Source organism: Rana temporaria, chromosome 3, assembly GCF_905171775.1.
Source record: "Rana temporaria chromosome 3, aRanTem1.1, whole genome shotgun sequence".
NCBI lineage: Eukaryota > Metazoa > Chordata > Amphibia > Anura > Ranidae > Rana > Rana temporaria.
Genome location: NC_053491.1, coordinates 64859928 through 64880195, shown reverse-complemented (window position 1 = coordinate 64880195; position 20268 = coordinate 64859928). Strand labels below are relative to the sequence as shown.

At 43.4% G+C, this 20268-nt stretch overlaps 1 protein-coding gene across 1 annotated transcript in view; it reads left to right on the top strand.

Annotated features, from left to right (window-relative positions):
• LYSMD2 (LysM domain containing 2) overlaps positions 1–17165 on the top strand; it is a 58897-nt gene extending 41732 nt beyond the window's left edge. Inside the window, exon 3 of the mRNA XM_040342683.1 lies at positions 16667–17165. Within this exon, the coding sequence (XP_040198617.1) occupies positions 16667–16715 (49 nt within the window). The 3' untranslated portion in view covers positions 16716–17165. The remainder of the gene's footprint in view (positions 1–16666) is intronic.
• Positions 17166–20268: the final 3103 nt, after the last annotated feature.

Sequence of the window (20268 nt, the reverse complement as noted above, 5' to 3'; positions counted from 1 at the left end):
AGGAGGAATAGTGCTCTCATTGGTGTCATTAGGAGGAATAGTGCTCCATTGGTGTCATTAGGAGGAATAGTGCTCCATTGCTGCTGTCAGTGGGAGTGACAGGGCCTAGAGGGCCAGATAAAGGCAAGCAAATGGCCACAGTTTGGAGACCACTGATCTACATCATCCGGTTTGTGGTTTAGTGAGTCCTTTATAATGTTATTGTGTATGTGGTAGCCATACTATTTTTATTCATTTATTATCATTTTAATCATAAAAAAAAAAAAAAAAACTTGCTATACCCAGATTGCCCAAGACATGGCAGCCTTAAACACGTGGTATAAGGGGTGGGTGGTGTGTACTTGCATGTTTTTAAATCCCAAACCCAAGAAAAGTAGAAATCTGCTGCTTATACAGTTGTAGCGGCCAAGGTGGTGGGCAGAGGAAACAGGCAGTTGATGTGTGGTTTTGCCACCTCTGGACTACCCACCTAAAAGATGGCATGGAGCCGCTCAGGGGTTGCACACGCACAAATTGGTTGCATTCAGTGGGCAGTACAGCAACCAAATGCAATTCATTCAAGTGAGTGGGGTCACACCTCAACCAAATGCTTGGCTTGTGGTTAAAGTGTTGTATTTGTGTAAAAAATCCCCATTCAGCTGTTTTAAAAAGAACAAAAGAGCATTCAATGGGCGCCAGTCCTTAGTCAGTGCTCTACATGCTGGTTTGATCTAGGATGGGGGTTGGCTACCAGTCAATCGCGGCCAGGTGACTGGTAGATCGTGACTTCGGCTTGCCGACCCACCATCTGCAGAACGAAGAGTGTCATTGAGAAGCAGTTTGAATGGGACTATTTTTTATTTTATTTTTTTTAATAGTAGGGACTGGTGCCAGCTTTGCTAGTTCTGGCTGAAGGCCCCCGCGGAGTGATATAAACTGAAGTGTGCTTCCCTGTATCCTCCCACAATAGGACTCCGGCTTGTGGTGTGCTGACAATGGACTCTTCTTGTCTATAAAGAGAAGCATGCCATCCAGGCACACAAAATCTGAACTGCCATCGGAGACCTAACACCAGCTTTAATAGAAGGCAACTATCATAGGAGGCTTGGGAAAGTGAAAGCTGATTTGCACTCCCTTTAGCTGCAGTGGCAAGGGGTGTACACATGCTTGGTCACTGCAGGGATTATACGCTCACCAAGCGTGATACATTAAAGTGAATGGGGTTGCTTTGCAAGCGCCCTGAAACCATGTGCATTACAGCGACCAAGGTGTTAAAGCAAGTGGTGAGGAGAAATTGTATTGCCACAACGCCTCCTCGCCACCTGCTTTAACTCCTTAGACCCCCAACACTAGAGTGATACAACTGTGTGCATTGCATGCAATTTTGCAGGGGGCTTGCTCAGTGACCCAATTAATTTGAATGGGTTGCAACTGACAGGAGGTAGCACTCGCCAAAAGCCGCAGGGGGTATATCTCCTTGCCGCCACATGTTGAAGCCCTTGGCTGCTGCCCCTGCAGCTAAAAGGAGTAGGGATGGCGAAACCGTGGCTCAACCTTACCTCATGTGTGAATTAGCCCTAAGGCTGCCAGCGCCAAATGCAACTAAGGGCTCATTCTCAAGGGCACCAGGCACTACTGACAAGCGATCCTGGCATGTTTGACATGTGGTGAAGAGGCAATATTTTGCCCGAGTCCTAACCGTGTGATAGTAAGGCAATTATAGGTCTAAATTAGGCAGCAAGGAGGCAACATTGGGCGGTACAGTGCCTGGTGATCTTTGACTTCTCCCATGTTGTTCAGGTAGATCTCCACCTCTCCAAGGTTGCCCACCCCTGGTCTAGGGTATGGGCAAAGCCGTTTTACTTACCCGATCCTCTGCTCTTACAGCAGCCTTTGTTCCAGTGGTGGACTGTTTCTCTGAGTCTTGTTCTATGTAGGGCTGTGTACCCTAAAATGGACTTGATGTCAGAGGACCTGTAATCGATGGAGTGTAGTGAAGGAGAAGCTGTGGGGACCAGTTTTTACAGCATGGAGGATCGTGTAATGGTGCCGCCTTACTTGGTCCCTAAACATAAATGAACATTTAACCCTTGCAATCAGTGTTAATTTAGGTGACTAAAATATTCTTGTTGACTAAATTAATACTATTTTAGTCAACTAAAATATGACTAAAACAAATCAGGTGACTAAAATACGACTAAAATGGCATTTTAGTCAAGACTATGAATGAAACTAAATAGAAATTTGATGTCAAAATGAACACTGCACTACCACATAAGAATATGTTGGGGGCTCTCCTGGCTCTGTCCCTCATCACTGCACAGATTGATAGCAGTGGGTACCATTGGCTTCGGCTGTTGTCAATCAAATTCTGTGACAAACGAGCAGGGGGCGGGCCGAGCTGCCCTTTCTGTGTCAATGGATGCAGATAAGGCATCTCAGGAGCGAACCCGCATGAGTGCCTGTTGGTATTCCAGGAGGGTTGCTTCCTAGCTCAGCACCTGCTTTCTCTAAACTCAGAGATCCAGTTTTCAGCTCTTTGCTTGAGCGCTGACACTTGATATTGAAGTAAGAGGACAGATCATGGCCAGTGACAGCGCTAGTTATTTATAAGGTGCCCTAGATGCAGACCATGCAAACGTTTGTGAATAGCAATAATGGAAAGCAAAGAGAACAATGTTTCTGTGTATTATTAATTCACAAGTTGAGCAACGCTGCTATTTGAGATCCTTTGCTGTAATGAACCTGTGTAATTCTGCAGTCAGACATTCCAGCCTGTGAGACGGTCTTACAGAGGATACATATGTAAGCTACAGGGAATGTTATTTGCAGGATCACCAGGGGAAAATAGAGGGGAAAAAGACAGAAAAATAAGATTAATGAGACTGAAATCGGGATGGTGGTAGTGCTCATGCTGGCTGTGAGGGTTCAGCAGTTAAGTTAAATGTGACCATTGGTTAGAAAGATTTTATGGAAGATTTATTACATGAGCTTATCATAAGTGCTCTTGTGAGTACAAGAAATTTAATAAAATAAGCTTTTATAGGGCATCTTACACTATGCCTGTGCACTAGGGTTGCCACCTGTCCAGGATTCACCCGGACAGTTCAGGTTTGGAATCATGCGTCCGGGTTTCAGACTGCCTAAAACCCAGACACATTCAGACTGGACTATGGCTTCCCAGCACGGTTGCTGGCTGCAGAGTGTCTGTCACACTGCCCAAAGCCAGCACTAACAGTCACACCCAAGCCCCCCCCCACACACACAGATGGGAGAGGAGAGAGGGCTCGATCTGAACTTCTTCCTCCCACCCCTACCCTCTGTGTCTGCCCACATTCCAATCCCCAGCACTGTGCCTCAGAAGTTGTGGCCAGAAATTTGAAGTCCAGCAGCCTCAGATACATCTGGGTGAGAGGTGCTGACTGCCAAGGGGATGAGTGAGCTCACCATCCATCCCTGTATGTGACTGAAGTCTCCCCTTCTCTCTCCTGCCTCTAAGTGATTACACTAAGGCAAATCGGGGGTTCTCAGAGCACCCCTTGCACCAGAGGTCACAGTGTTTTCCCATTTACTTTTCCAGTGTTTTCCACTTACATCAGCGTCTTCTCCGTACATCAGAGTTCCCAATGTTCCCCCTTAAATCGGGGCTCCCAGAGCATGTTGGAGGCCCCAGAGTTCTCCCTTACATCAGAGTCTGCAGAGTCCCCCTTTACAGTGAAAGGAAACTCTGGGAGTTTAGATGTAAAAGGGGAACTCTAAGGCCGCGTACACACGGTCGATCCATCCGATGAGAATGGTCAAACGGACCGTTGTTATCGGTTCACTGCTGAAGCAGACTGATGGTCTGATGTGCGTACACACCATCATTACCAAAAACCGATCGTGTCAGAACGCAGTGACGTAAAACACACGATGTGCTGAAAAAAACGAAGTTCAATGCTTCCAAGCATGCGTCGACTTGATTCTGAGAATGCGCGGGTTTTAAACCAATGCTTTTGTGTACTAACCATCGGTTTGGACCTATCGGTCAGCGGTCCATAGGTTTGATGGGCTGTACACACGGACGGTTTGGACCGATGAAACAGAACTTCGGTCCGTTTTCATCGGTTTGGTCCGATGGTGTGTACGCGGCCTGGGAGTTTAGATGTAAAAGGGGAACTCTGGGAGTTGAGATGTAAAAGGGGAACTCTGGGAGTTGAGATGTAAAAGGGGAACTCTGGGAGTTGAGATGTAAAAGAAGAACTCTGGGAGTTGAGATGTAAAAGGGGAACTCTGGGAGTTGAGATGTAAAAGGGGAACTCTGGGAGTTGAGATGTAAAAGGGGAACTCTGGGAGTTGAGATGTAAAAGGGGAACTCTGGGAGTTGAGATGTAAAAGGGGAACTCTGGGAGTTGAGATGTAAAAGGGGAACTCTGGGAGTTGAGATGTAAAAGGGGAACTCTGGGAGTTGAGATGTAAAAGAAGAACTCTGGGAGTTTAGATGTAAAAGAAGAACTCTGGGAGTTAAGATGTAAAAGAAGAACTCTGGGAGTTTAGATGTAAAAGAAGAACTCTGGGAGTTTAGATGTAAAAGGGGAACTCTGGGAGTTGAGATGTAAAAGGGGAACTCTGGGAGTTGAGATGTAAAAGGGGAACTCTGGGAGTTGAGATGTAAAAGGGGAACTCTGGGAGTTGAGATGTAAAAGGGGAACTCTGGGAGTTGAGATGTAAAAGGGGAACTCTGGGAGTTGAGATGTAAAAGGGGAACTCTGGGAGTTGAGATGTAAAAGGGGAACTCTGGGAGTTGAGATGTAAAAGGGGAACTCTGGGAGTTGAGATGTAAAAGGGGAACTCTGGGAGTTGAGATGTAAAAGGGGAACTCTGGGAGTTTAGATGTAAAAGAAGAACTCTGGGAGTTTAGATGTAAAAGAAGAACTCTGGGAGTTAAGATGTAAAAGAAGAACTCTGGGAGTTTAGATGTAAAAGAAGAACTCTGGGAGTTTAGATGTAAAAGGGGAACTCTGGGAGTTTAGATGTAAAAGGGGAACTCTGGGAGTTTAGATGTAAAAGGGGAACTCTGGGAGTTGAGATGTAAAAGGGGAACTCTGGGAGTTGAGATGTAAAAGGGGAACTCTGGGAGTTGAGATGTAAAAGGGGAACTCTGGGAGTTGAGATGTAAAAGGGGAACTCTGGGAGTTGAGATGTAAAAGGGGAACTCTGGGAGTTGAGATGTAAAAGGGGAACTCTGGGAGTTGAGATGTAAAAGGGGAACTCTGGGAGTTGAGATGTAAAAGGGGAACTCTCTTTTACATTAAGATAAAAAACCTTCTGCCTTTTAGAATCATTTTAATAACAGGACGCTCAGATTTAGGGGGGAATCTGTTTAGTCGCTTAATAACCACTACATTACTCTGAAGCTATCTCATAGTTGCAAGTTGTAGACAAGGCAGGAGCAGCTGTGTAAACGGTAAGAGGGAAGCACTAAACAAGCATGGCAATTCAGCGTAAAAGACTGGCCACGTATAATGGGCTTCAAGCTGGTAGAGGGATTTTGATCTCCTTTTTATCGTACCCCCATACATATATACAGTGAATTAATTATTTTCCTCAAAATTCTACAAACAATACCCCATAATGACAACATGAAAGAAGTTTGTTTGAAATCTGCAAATTTATTAAAAATAATAAAAAAATTAGTACACAAGATTTCACAGCCTTTGCCAGGACACTGAAAATTGAGCCCAGGTGCATCCTGTTTCCTTTTCACTGATCATCCTTGAGATGTTTCTACAACTTGATTGGAATCCACTTGTGTTACATTCAGTTGATTGGACATGATTTGGAAAGGCACACACCTGACTATATAAGGTCCTGCAGTTAACAGTGTATGTTAGAGCACAAACCCAGCCATGAATGTAGACCTCAGACAGGATTGTCTCGAGGTATGGATCTGGGGAAGGGTACAGAAATTTTTTCTGCAGCATTGAAGGTCCCAATGAGCCCAGTGGCCTCCATCATCCGTAAATATAAGAAGTTTAGAACCACCAGGACTCCTCCTAGAGCGAGCTGCCGGGCCAAATTGAGTGTTAGGCCTCGTACACACGACAGAGTTTCTCGTTGTTCTATGGGAGAAGGCGGCCCGCCGAGCTCCTCGGCGGCTTCATCCCAAAACTCGACGAGGAACTCGACGTGCCAAGCACGTCGAGTTCCTCTGTCGTGTGTACGGGGCCTCAGGGAGAGAAGGGCTTTAGGGGAGGTGACCAAGAACCCGATGGTCACTTTGGAAGAGCTTGATCGTTTCTCTGTGGAGAGAGGAGAACCTTCCAGAAGAACAACCATCTCTGCCGCACTCCACCAATCAGGCCTGTATAGTAAAGTGTATAGTTGTGTTTTGACCCTATCAGAGTCTATAAAGGAGGTGAGTGTCCATTGCATCTGGTGAAGGGAGCACTTATCACAGAGTTGCGTTTGATTTATGAAACCTGTTTCTTCACAGTGAAGCTTAAACTGCACTTTCTTTGCATACGATTTTTTTCAATTAATATTGTATTTATTCATCATATGTTCTCTTTTTCATCACGTTTTTTTGCCTTTGGACTTTGGGTATTTGCAGTCAGCACTGTAGCTGCGCCCAATACGCTTTATACACTGATACTAAAGTTGTTTTTGTTAAAACTTGACTGCTCTGTGGAATGGTTTTGCACAGAACAGCCCAGATCCTCCTCTTCTCCTCTTCCCGGGTCCCTCTTAGGCGCTCCTGGCCCCTCCCTTCTGCTGAGTGCCCCCTTAGCAAGCAGCTTGCTATGAGGGGCAATGCAAATGGGAAGAAATTCTGGACAGCCGCATTTCAAAAAAAGTTTTTGCTTTTTTAAAAAAAATGTATTCAAAAATACATGCCACAGCAGATCAGAAGGGACAGAAAAGCTGACGTGTTTCACAATAACAGTGCTTAGTCATAGCTGAGGGGCACCCGAGCCGAGCCGATGCTCCGTGTGTCTATTCAGACACGAAGCTGCGGCTCAAACTCCCGCCCCCCTCTCCTCATTGGCTCACTAACTTTGACAACAGCAGGAGCCAATGGCACTTCGATGCAGTCTTAGCCAATGAGGGAAAGTCCCGGACAGCCGAGTTTCTCGTGCAACATCGCTGGATCGAGATGGGCTCAGGTATATATTAGGGGGGCTGTTGCACACAGAAGGATTTTTCTTAATGCATAGAATGCATTAAATAAAAAAAAACCTGCCTTTACAACCACTTTAAGACCTACTCTAACTTGCTGTACAGAGACAAAGTGCCAGTTGCATGTACACAGTGTAGCAAAGCACCATATTTGCTGCCACTACCCACTTCCTGCCACCGGTTGTTAAGGACACTGTCAGCTTCACAACTGACAACCTCCTAGCTACCAGTGGCGCTGCAGCGGGCGGACCCTGATGGAGAAGCTGAGACGCTATAACCAATAGCAGGCTGTCTACTAGCTAAGGATCTGCCCGTTGCCTTCTGTCAATCGCACAGAGAACAGATCTGACTGGGAACTAGTGTCTTCAAATCCCCATCAAGCATTGGCCCCCAGGTACAAAACTCTCCGCTTCTACACCACCTGATAGATGCAACAAGGATGGGGAAGCACTGAGGGCGGAGTCTCCGTAGGGCCCGCACTGATCTCTGTGCCTCTTATTCTTGGCAAATGCCCCATATTCATGTATCTGTCTACAACAGAATTCTAAAGTGTCTTAGACATTCTCACTGTGTATACTGCATGTTCCCTTGTATTCCTTGCTAATACAGCAACTGCTTGTAGAGGATTTGTATTACTAGATGAAAAAGTGTAAGTTTGTAAATCTTCTAAAAAATAAATACAGCTTAATCCATGTGTAAATGTCAGTTGCTACACTTGTTTTATTACAACAGGCTTTAGCTGGGTTTGTTTTAGAAGCCCTTGGTGCTAGAAAGATACATAGTTCATTGAATTGCAGCATAATGTCGATGAAAATCTTGGCCATGTCCGAAGCGTGGAGACAAAATTGTAAATATAGGCATGATTATTTTTTAATTGCATTTTTTTTTTTTTTGTAAAAATAAAAAAAAATGCAGAGAAGGGCAACCAAACTGATAAGAGGCATGGAGGAGCTCAGCTATAAGGCAACATTAGAGGAAATACATTTTCTCTCTCTGGAGAAGAGGAGATTAAGGGGGATGTAATCACCATTTATAAATACATAAGGCCCCTTCCACATGGGGACGGATCCGTTGCACCGGTCCGCCAGCTCATTGGGAGATCTCTCTGTTGATCTCCGCTGAGCCGGCGGATGACGGGTCCCTCACTGCTCACTGAGCGGGGAGAGGCTTGTCGAGCGCCTCTGCTTTTCTATGGAGAGATCAGATGAAAATGGACAGCATGTCCGTTTTCATCAGATCTCGCCCGATCCGCCAGGACGGATGGCGACGTATCGCCCTACGTCTGATTTTATCGGATCGGATGTCAGCGGACATGGTCACCGCTGACATCCGACGCTCTGTAGAGTTGTATGGAGCGCCCGTTCAGGTCCCCTGAAAAAACTGACATGCAGACCTGAACCATATAGTGAAATTGGTGTGGAGTTCAGGTCATTACAGAGGACAAGGGGGTACTGTTTACATCTGGTAGAAAAGAGATTGAAATGGTTCTAAAGGTAGGAGTTTTTTTTACCTTGATTCATAATGCTTTCAGAAAGTGCACCAAAACTGCTGCATGCACACAGTGCTCTGCTCTCCAGTTCCCAGCACAGATCTAGGATGTAGCAAGTAAAGCTCACACTGGAACCAGCAAAGATTGGAATAGTGTAGTATTTATTGCACCATAAGAATTGCATACCTAGAACGTCAAACAGACTGATATATCAATGCAAAACCACTGTAACTCGCCTAGAAAGCCGCTGCTGACCAATGTCATGCAGCGGTGTGATGTCGGCACTAATGTTTCATCAGGCTATCTTCTGAGGTCCCCTAAAAAATGATGTTGGGGCTGTTTTGAATTTCCTTGTATGTATCCCCAGATGTCTAGAAGAAAGATCATTTTGTGTATTTCCGGTGGCTGTCACATTATATACAATTCAGGAAGTATTCTATAATAAAAGGTAGAAGGAAAAATTTACAGGATACAGTGCATACTAGTAGATTATGACTTAAAGTGGTTGTAAACCGTTTATAACCACTTTATGCTACAGGTAAGCCTACGGTATATTAAGGCTTACCCGTAGCTACCCAGTACGGTTTAGGAGATATCTCCTGTCCCCTGCATGTGCCAATGTCATCGGCACATGCACACTGGGGCAAACTGAAGCAATGGCACCTATGTGCCATTGCTTCAGTCCGTGTCATCGCAGCTCTGGCCAATCGCAGCGCCAGAGCTGCGATACCCGGAAATAAGGTATCTAATGTAAGTAAATCATAATAAATCTAAGTTAAGTAATTGATAATGAGCTAGTATGCTATGTCTTGCATGTTTTTTTTTTTTTTATATATAGGATTTTACACAGCGGTGACCGCTTTAGAAACCTACTTATGAACTGTTTTTTATAATTTATTTCTTTTCTTTTTTCATAAATTGTTTTATGGAATGTATAATTATTTGTTTATATAGGATTTATAATGGCTGCACTATTTTCACAAAATTAGTATTGCAGTAGGTGTGGTGTATCACTATAAGACCCCTTTAAAACGCTCTCCATGCATCTCAATGGACCCTTTCACACTAAGTCCTGGAAGCAGCAGCTTTGGAGCAGCTTTTGGGCACTGAAAAAAACGCCCCTCTCCATTGAAATGAATTGAAAGCGCTGTAAAAACGCCTTACCCTTTCACACTGAGGCGTTGCACTGGCGGGGCGTTGAGGAAAGTCCTGCAAGCAGCATCTTTGGAGCAGCTTTTGGGCGCTGAAAAAAACGCCCCTCTCCATTGAAATAATATGAAAGCACTGTAAAAACGCCTTACCCTTTCACACTGAGGCACTGCAAAAATGCCCTAAAACGTTAGGATCTTAGCGGTGCTTTACCAGCACATTGGGATGAGGCTTTGCTCGAATAACGCTCGAAAAACGCTTGAAAAACACCCCAGTGTGAAAGGGGCCTAAGTGTTCAGCAGCTGTGTAGACACTCGGATTGTTATTTTTGTTGTGTTTTTTTTTCTTAAACGTCATTATAAGAGTAATTTATTAGTATTAGTATTGTGGCGCCGATTGTTTTTCTCACAATTTGCATATATAATAAATAAATAAATATATATATATATATATATATATATATATATATATATATATATATATATATATATATATATATATATATATATATACATATACATATATATATATATATATATATATATATATATATATATATATATATATATATATACAGGGAGTGCAGAATTATTAGGCAAGTTGTATTTTTGAGGATTAATTTTATTATTGAACAACAACCATGTTCTCAATGAACCCAAAAAACTCATTAATATCAAAGCTGAATATTTTTGGAAGTAGTTTTTAGTTTGTTTTTAGTTTTCGCTATTTTAGGGGGATATCTGTGTGTGCAGGTGACTATTACTGTGCATAATTATTAGGCAACTTAACAAAAAAAAAATATATACCCATTTCAATTATTTATTTTTACCAGTGAAACCAATATAACATCTCAACATTCACAAATATACATTTCTGACATTCAAAAACAAAACAAAAACAAATCAGTGACCAATATAGCCACCTTTCTTTGCAAGGACACTCAAAAGCCTGCCATCCATGGATTCTGTCAGTGTTTTGATCTGTTCACCATCAACATTGCGTGCAGCAGCAACCACAGCCTCCCAGACACTGTTCAGAGAGGTGTACTGTTTCCCCTCCTTGTAAATCTCACATTTGATGATGGACCACAGGTTCTCAATGGGGTTGAGATCAGGTGAACAAGGAGGCCATGTCATTAGTTTTTCTTCTTTTATACCCTTTCTTGCCAGCCACGCTGTGGAGTACTTGGACGCGTGTGATGGAGCATTGTCCTGCATGAAAATCATGTTTTTCTTGAAGGATGCAGACTTCTTCCTGTACCACTGCTTGAAGAAGGTGTCTTCCAGAAACTGGCAGTAGGACTGGGAGTTGAGCTTGACTCCATCCTCAACCCGAAAAGGCCCCACAAGCTCATCTTTGATGATACCAGCCCAAACCAGTACTACACCTCCACCTTGCTGGCGTCTGAGTCGGACTGGAGCTCCCTGCCCTTTACCAATCCAGCCATGGGCCCATCCATCTGGCCCATCAAGACTCACTCTCATTTCATCAGTCCATAAAACCTTAGAAAAATCAGTCTTGAGATATTTCTTGGCCCAGTCTTGACGTTTCAGCTTGTGTGTATTGTTCAGTGGTGGTCGTCTTTCAGCCTTTCTTACCTTGGCCATGTCTCTGAGTATTGCACACCTTGTGCTTTTGGGCACTCCAGTGATGTTGCAGCTCTGAAATATGGCCAAACTGGTGGCAAGTGGCATCTTGGCAGCTGCACGCTTGACTTTTCTCAGTTCATGGGCAGTTATTTTGCGCCTTGGTTTTTCCACACGCTTTTTGCGACCCTGTTGACTATTTTGAATGAAACGCTTGATTGTTCGATGATCACGCTTCAGAAGCTTTGCAATTTTAAGAGTGCTGCATCCCTCTGCAAGATATCTCACTATTTTTGACTTTTCTGAGCCTGTCAAGTCCTTCTTTTGACCCATTTTGCCAAAGGAAAGGAAGTTGCCTAATAATTATGCACACCTGATATAGGGTGTTGATGTCATTAGACCACACCCCTTCTCATTACAGAGATGCACATCACCTAATATGCTTAATTGGTAGAAGGCTTTCGAGCCTATACAGCTTGGAGTAAGACAACATGCATAAAGAGGATAATGTGGTCAAAATACTTATTTGCCTAATAATTTTGCACTCCCTGTATATATAGTAATTTTTTTTATATTTACGGTATTGCTGAGTTTAGCTTTGCTGCATAGGTAGGGCTCGCCAAACCTTTCCTGAATTTCAACTTATCTGGTCATACATCAACATCAGCACTTTAACATAATGGAAATAATCACACTGTAAGTGGTATCCTTTGAAAGGCCCTTTAAGCACCAAATGGCTTCAGAATAATTGTAGTCGTCCTTTCAAAATAATATAAGTAGTCCTCGGCAATAAATGTCCTAACAGTTAATTGAAAAAAAGTCCTTCAGCTGCTGGAAAAATGCGTCCCCGGGCAAATAATAACACACCACCACGACCAGCGCGTCTATAATCCACTAACAAGCTTCTGTTGTACACCAACCTGTATGACTCTTGTAGTCATTTAGACTCTTATCGGACTATCTGACCCAGCCGAGTAAGGGTCAGATGAAGCTCCTTTGTTCCAAAGCAAATGAAAATGGTATCTTCTATCTTCTCAAGTGTTCTCCTTTAAAGCGGAGTTCCGGCCACAATTTCACTTTTTAAATATAAATACCCCTGTAATACACAAGCTTGATGTATTCTAGTAAAGTTAGTCTGTAAACTAAGGTCCGTTTTGTTAGGTTGTTACAGCATTTAGACACTTTATAAAATATAAATTGACTGGGGCCATCTTAAGTGTGGGCATCATGAAGCCAGACTGTATGACTTCCTGGATTTCAGCCTTGCAGATCTTGCACATGCTCAGTGCTGCACAAGCAGTGTCAGATCAGGTTTCAGCACCTGTGCTGTCCAAGTCACATGATTCTTTGAGACTGGGGAGTGCACAGACTCCTGGAAAGTTACACCCACTACATTCCCAGGAGTCTGTGCGGTGTAGGTTAGGAAGCATTAAGCACCTAGGTGCAGGAAGTGGGAAGATTAACTATTCTGCCTAGCAACAACACTTTGAAGGCATCTAAAAAAAAAATCGTAAAGGACTAATGACATTTTTTTAAAACTACTGATGTAATGTTATATTTATGGGTGGAACTCCACTTTAAGGCTTCAAGATCGTGTTCCCAAAAACAAAACTAGCTATATAGTGTAATATATCCACATACACCATATAATTAATTTCTCCTTATAGTAATGTGCTCACATACTGTATATGTGCCAATTTACATTGTGCATCCTCTAGTGTAAATCACATGCCAAAATACCCTTACCAAACTAGTACATTCTAGTATTTATCCATCCCTCCATCAATAAATTGCCCCCCCCCCCCCTCGATCCAGACCTGTGTGTGTGTGTGTATTAAAAGAAAAAATCAAAAAGTTTCCTCCCTTTCATATATTTTTAAAAAGAGTGGAAACTTTTTGAAGAACCCTTGTATAAAATAGTGTATTCTATTTTCGCAAATGGACAAGTATATCAAATAAATATGCTCACATGTGTTAAATTTAAATCACCATGTTCACTCCGATCCTCATGCATCAATCCCCATGCCGCTATACATGACCAGTCTATGCCCACGTGTCAACGGGCTTGCTCTCATTAATATTAAACCTCTTTACTTTGGCTTAATATCCCCAAACAAGATATTCTCCTCATTAGAATGCAGAATGACCATGTAAAAAAACATAAACACCAACCACAGTGCAGCCACATACAGCAAAAAAATAATAATTCCATGCTAAAATGCTCACATGTATAGAAATGAATGAGAGACCAGTAACCAAGATGGTGGATGTGGCACATCTTGACATCACTTCCTGGCTGCTTTGGTCACATGACTTCCTCCAAAATACATTTTAGCAATTATTTCCCTGGCAAATGTCAAGTGGATATATTGACATTCAGAGGCCTATTTACACTTTTTGGCTTGAAAACCTCAGATCTTTTTTTTTTTTTTTAAATCCTGCTTCTATAAATATCACACCCAAAATCGAGGTGGATTAGTAGGTTTAATATATTGGTTTGGCTGTTGCTGATCCTTTTTTCTTTTTTGCCGAGCTTCCTAATTATTCAAGAAATGTCTATATTAAAAATGTCCTCTTCCTACTGCAGATTTAGAAATGTGACTACCCTCTCTCTGTGAAAACACTAAGGCCTTGTACACACGATCAGTCCAAACTGATGAAAACGGACTGATGGTCTGATGTGCGTACACACCATCAGTTCAAAAACCGATCGAGTCCAACGCGGTGACGTAAAACACGACGACGTGCTGAAAAAAAACTAAGTTCAATGCTTCCAAGCATGCGTCGACTTGATTCTGAGCATGCACGGGTTTTGAACCGATGCTTTTGCATACTAACCATCGGTTTTGACCGATCGGTCAGGCGTCCATCAGTCCGATTTTAAAGCAAGTTCTGAGGCCCTGTACACACGATCAGTCCAAACTGATGAAAACAGACTGAAGTTCAGTTTCATCAGTCCAAACCTACCGCGTGTACGGCCCATAAGACTTTTGTCCTTCAGACCAAAGTTTTAAAACTTGCTTTAAAATCGGACTGATGACCGATCCGTCAAAACCGATGGTTAGTACGCAAAAGCATTGGTTCAGAGTCAAGTCGACGCATGCTTGGAAGCATTGAACTTCGTTTTTTTTTAGCATGTCGTTGTGTTTTACGTCACCGCGTTGGACTCGATCGGATTTTGAACTGATGGTGTGTAGGCACATCAGACTTCAGCCTTCAGTCCATCAGACCATCAGACTTCAGCCTTCAGTCCGTTTTCATCAGTTTGGACTGATCATGTGTACAAGGTCTAAAACTTTGGACTGAAGGACAACAGTCCGATGGGCCATACACACGGTCGGTTTGGACTGATGAAACTGAACTTCAGTCCGTTTTCATCAGTTTGGACTGATCGTGTGTACAGGGCCTAAGGGGTTCTCTGAAAAGCAATCTGCTATGGCTTGCTTTTCAGAGCACAGCTAATCAGCCACTGTCAGGTGTCCAGAAGATGATCCTGCCACCTCCAGAATGGCTATTTTTGTTTTCTTTATAATGGGGCTTAATGAACAGCAACTGTGATTTGGCTTGCAGTTGGGGTGCAGCTCCATTGACTTTAATGGCCAAGTTTGATTCAGGGCTGTGGAGTCGGAGTCGAGGAGTCGGGGGAAATTTTGGGTACCTGGAGTCGGAGTCGGAAAACAATGCACCGACTCCGACTCCTACTAAATTTAGATTGGAATTAAAAAAAAAAAAAAGCAAGTTTAAATGTCCCAATTCACAAAAAGTTATAATTAATGACTTCTCTACTGTAAGAATAAAGACCAATGCATGCGGTGCCTCACGTAACCGCAAAACGAACACGTTAAGTGACCGTGAAGAAGCATGCTTTTCATGTGCTTCACTATATGGCACGCAACGCACAATTAGGAGCTGCAATACTTATACTTTCCATAGTGTTGTGTTCTGCTTTTACAGGGAACGCATGTTGGAGAACCAGTAAGTGTCCAAATAAAAAAATTCCAACAGGAGTTTTATAAAGCACTAAAAGAAGTTGAAAAGTATGATCGCTCATCAAAACTTACTGTTGAAGAAGCCATCCTTGTTTATCCAGAGATCGTTAGTGATGTGGCCAGAATAGTTACTGCAATGCCACCCACCCAAGTCAGTGTCGAAAGATTATTTTCAGCCCTAAAAATAATAAAGTCTGACTTAAAGCGGTTCTCCACCCTAAAGTGGAGTCCCGCTGATCGGAACCCTCCCCCCCTCCGGTGTCACATTTGACACCTTTCAGGGGGGGGGGGGGGGTGCAGATACCTGTCTAAAGACAGGTATTTGCACCCACTTCCGGCCACACGCTACGGGCAAAATACGGGTTTTTCTGACTTCCCGTCTGTCGCCCGTTGTGTGCTGGGAACACTCGGCTCCCAGCACACAGCGTGTGAGCCAATCGGCGGGCGCAGCGCGACTCGCGCATGCGCCGTAGGGAACCGGGCAGTGAACCCGCAGCGCTTCACTTCCTGGTTCCCTCAGCGTGGATGGCGGGGGGAGCAGCAGAGTGACGAGCGATCGCTCGTCCTCTGCTGCGATCGGCACTGGACTCCAGGACAGGTAAGTGTCCTAATATTAAAAGTCAGCAGCTGCAGTATTTGTAGCTGCTGGCTTTTAATATTTTTTTCCCATGGCACATCCGCTTTAAGAGCCTCTATGAAAGAGGATCTGGCAGAGGCAATTCTCTTCCTTAGAACTCTACATTGAATTAATTTGCATTTGCTAAGCCTATAACTACATTTCAAGATTAATATAAACCATTTCTAGGTTTTACAGATTTTGTTTTTGGTTCATTATAGATAAGCTTTGTTTTTGTTCTAAAACAACCAAATAATGTGGTTTGTATTTTTGAACTGGTAAAGATCCTGTTCCTGATGTTTATGCCTGCTGCTACTATCCAGCCACTTGATTGTTTTCATTGTGTTTGTCTTTTGCTTAAACTGTGCAATACAGTAGACTGTTGGCTTCCCAGCCAGTAGTCCTGTGGTAGGTTGCGTTTCTTTCCCTCAAGGAATGTATAAAATACATTTGCATATTAATACAGATGAGTCGGAGTCGGAAGTACATAAAACTGAGGAGTCGGAGTCGGAACATTTATCTACCGACTCCACAGCCCTGGTTTGATTTGTGGCGCCGCCTGTCAGCTTGGCATGTTGCAGTGAATTTGCAGTGGCCACATGCGAATCATAACATGTATAGTAACTCTAAAGGGAATATAGTTCTGTATAAGGTTTGGTCTTTTGATAATCTTTTCATATTTGTTTCTTTTCACTTCTAGACATGACCAGGAGGAGGGACTACATTCAGCTTCCTCCTATCAGCATTGAGCACCGCCCATCAGATTCCTCAAGTTCTGGATGTCACCACACCAGAAGATCTAATGGACTTCTATCTGATCCATAGCTATTTTATTGCTATAATTGCACTGAATCTGTTATATCTATTTTATTCACAGAATTCCATGTCACAGCAGCCTTTCTTTTGCAGTCCTTTCATGTAATCAGCTATTTACAAGATTTATTATTTTGTGTTTGAAGTTTTAAACATAAAAGGGACGTTTTTTGCAATATTCATTCCTATGACTGTTTCTGTTATATGACTGTTCAGCAACCTCTTTCATTTACAATACAGACAGCGTGTCTTTGATTTATTATTGCTCATTTTAACGATCGTTTGTTCAGTCCCTTACATTTGTTACATTTGTATTTTTAGTTTGCCGAGTGAATGGTGTATGACTTATTTTGTGTGTGCTTTCTTGATTAAAATTCTTAAGCTTACCATTTGATTTTTCTTCTTTTTCATTAATTTTACATTATACCCATTAAATAAAATTACTAGCTTACCATGGCTTGTTTTACAGGGGAATTCAATAAAGCACTTAGAACCGTTTTGGGCAGTAGTTCCCTTTAGAGCTGTCTGTGTCTGATTCAGGCAAGCATATGCACCGTTTTTGTGTCAAATGCAGGTAGATCTAACTACTGCCAATTTAAAAACCTGTTGGCAGTGACAGATTCCTCAAGAATTATTGCCAATTCCCAGATTATGAAACTGGCAGTAATTACAGTGATATTAAAGTGTTTTTTTCTTTTTTTAATAACAAACATTATACTTGCCTGCTCTGTGAAATGGTTTTAAACATAGCAGCCCAGATACTCTTCTTCTCAAGTCCCCCACCGGTGCTCGTGGCTCCTCACCCTTGACCAGTGACCCCAATAGGAAGCTGCTAGTACACTTGTGACCTAACCAAATCTCACTCTAAATCTTGTCAAACTAGTAGTCAGAGGCAGAGTGCCTTAAATAAGCCTCAGGCTGGGTTTACACTGGTGTGATGACAAACATTGCATGTGATGTGCACAGCATGCGATGTCTGCAGGGCAGGACTTAGGGTGGTGGGGGCCCCTGGGCTTGAGTGTTGAAGGGGCCCCCTGGAGACGAGAATTTGGGGGGATCGAAGTTGTTGGGGGGGGGGGGGTGGGAATTGCAGTTGTTGAGCGGGGGGCGCATTACAGTTGTTGAGCGGGGGGGGGGGGTGCCTCTCACCTGTGCCAACAGCCGGGGCCACATACTGTCATTGGTCCGGCTCTCGGCTTTCTTCCCTTCAGCAGCCACAGTCCTCCACACACCGCTCCGGTTCCTCCTGCTTCCGTGCTGCCTCCTCTTGCAGAGCAGGAAAATTAACCCTTTTGCGGGACTGCGGGAAGAAGCTGTCTGTGTGGGAAAGTCCCGCAGAATACGTGCATGTTGGGAGGTATGCGCAGGGCCGCCATCAGGAATTTTGGGGCCCCTTACACAGCTTAAGGCATGGGCCCCCTGGGCAGAGAACCGGAGCGGGGGGGTGCTGCCGCCTGAAATTGAGAAGCGGGGGGGGGGCTGCCGCAAATTGAGAAGCGGGGGGCCTTTACAAAAAAAAGAAGAAATAAAGAAAAAAATAGATATAAAGGGGGGTAGCCATCCGGGGACCTCTGGGCCCTTCCTTTAATAAAAAGGAAAAATAAACCTCTGGGCCCAATAAAAAAAATAAACATTTATAAAAAAATACATACAAAAAGGGAGGTTGCCTCTGGGCCCCTGGGGACCTCTGGGCCTTTTAATAAAAAATATAAACAAAAATAAACATTTATAAAACAAAAAAAAGGGGGGGGGTTGCCACATGGGGCTCTGGGGACCTCTGAGCCCTTTAATAAAAAAAAATGTATATAAAAAAAATGTAAATTTTTTTTATAAAGAAAAAAAAAGGTGGGTTGCCATCCGGGGGCCCTGGAGACCCCTGGGCCCTTTAATAATAATAATAATAATAGTAATATATATATATATATAAATAAATATATAAAAAATCTTTTTTTTAATAAAAAAATAAATAAAAAAAAGGGGACCTCCGGACCCCTAAAAAAAAAAAAAAAAAAAAAAAAGGGGCCCCCTATTGGGCGGGGCCCATGGGCTTGAGCCCAGTCAAGCCCAATGGTAAGTCCGGCCCTGGATGTCTGTGTAATGCGAATTCAGCCATACAGTTTGGCTGAAATCGCATCGCATTTGCACCAAAATGGTGCAGGACCCTTTTTTCAGTCCGCACTGAAATCTGATCGCATGGATGTTCAGACCCATGCGATTCGATTCCACAGTTCGCAATGCATTCTGCGAACCGATTTTGGGGTGTCATTAACTTTATATTGACAGCCACAGCAGTTTGCAGAGAGCAGTGTGAACTGCCTGCTAGTCGGATGTGATGCGGGAACAGAAATCAAGGTGGTTGCCGCATCGTACCAGTGTAAGCCGGCCTTACAGCTATATATATCTGCAGTGTGGAGTGCTTTAAGCTGGCCATATGGAATTGGACTATCGTCCATCCCTTGTACATATTTCTGAAAGACTTTTCACCACTTTCAAGATATTTGCAGCTTTTAAATATTGTGTTTAATATACAAGTATTGTTCTGTAACTCTTATGCCGCGTACACACGATCATTTTTCGGCATGAAAAAAACGTTGCTTTTCAAAAATGTCATTTAAAATGATCGTGTTTAGGCTTCACATCATTTTTCAGGTTCTGAAAAACGACAAAAAAAAAATTCAAACATGCTGCATTTTTTTAACGTTGTTTTAAACAATGTCGTTTTTCGGGTTGTAAAAAAATTATTGTGTGTGGGCTAAAAAAACGTAAAAAACCTGCGCATGCTCAGAAGCAAGTTATGAGACGGGAGCGCTCGTTCTGGTAAAACTACCGTTCATAATGGAGTAAGCACATTCATCACGCTGTAACAGACGAAAAAGCGCGAATCGTCTTTTACTAACAAGGAATTGGCTAAAGCAACCCAAAGGCGAATGGAACTTCTTCTTTATAGTGCCGTCGTACGCATTGTATATCACCGCGCTTTGCTAGATCATTTTTTAAAAACGATGGTGTGTGGGCAACTGATGATGAAGTTGGGAAAACTACATGCTGAAAAACAACGTTTTTTTTCATGCTGAAAAATGATCGTGTGTACGCGGCATGAGACCCCTTTCACACTGAGGCATTTTTCAGCCGCTTTTGCGCTAAAACTAGCACCTGAGTGCCTAAAAACTGTTTCTTATTCATTTTAATGGATGCCTTTACATTGGGACGGGGCGGTGCAAAATGTCCTGCAAGCAGCATCTGTGGGGCATGTTTGGAGCACTTTAACCACTTCCCGACCGCCTCATGTAGATATACGTCGGCAGAATGGCACGGACAGGCACATCAACGTACCTGTACGTGCCTGCCTAGACGTGGGTCGGGGGTCCGATCGGGACCCCCCCCCCGCTACATGCGGCGGTCGCATCCCCTCGGGGAGCGATCCGGGACAACGGCGCGGCTATTCGTTTATAGCCGCTCCGTCGCGATCGCTCCCCGGAGCTGAAGAAC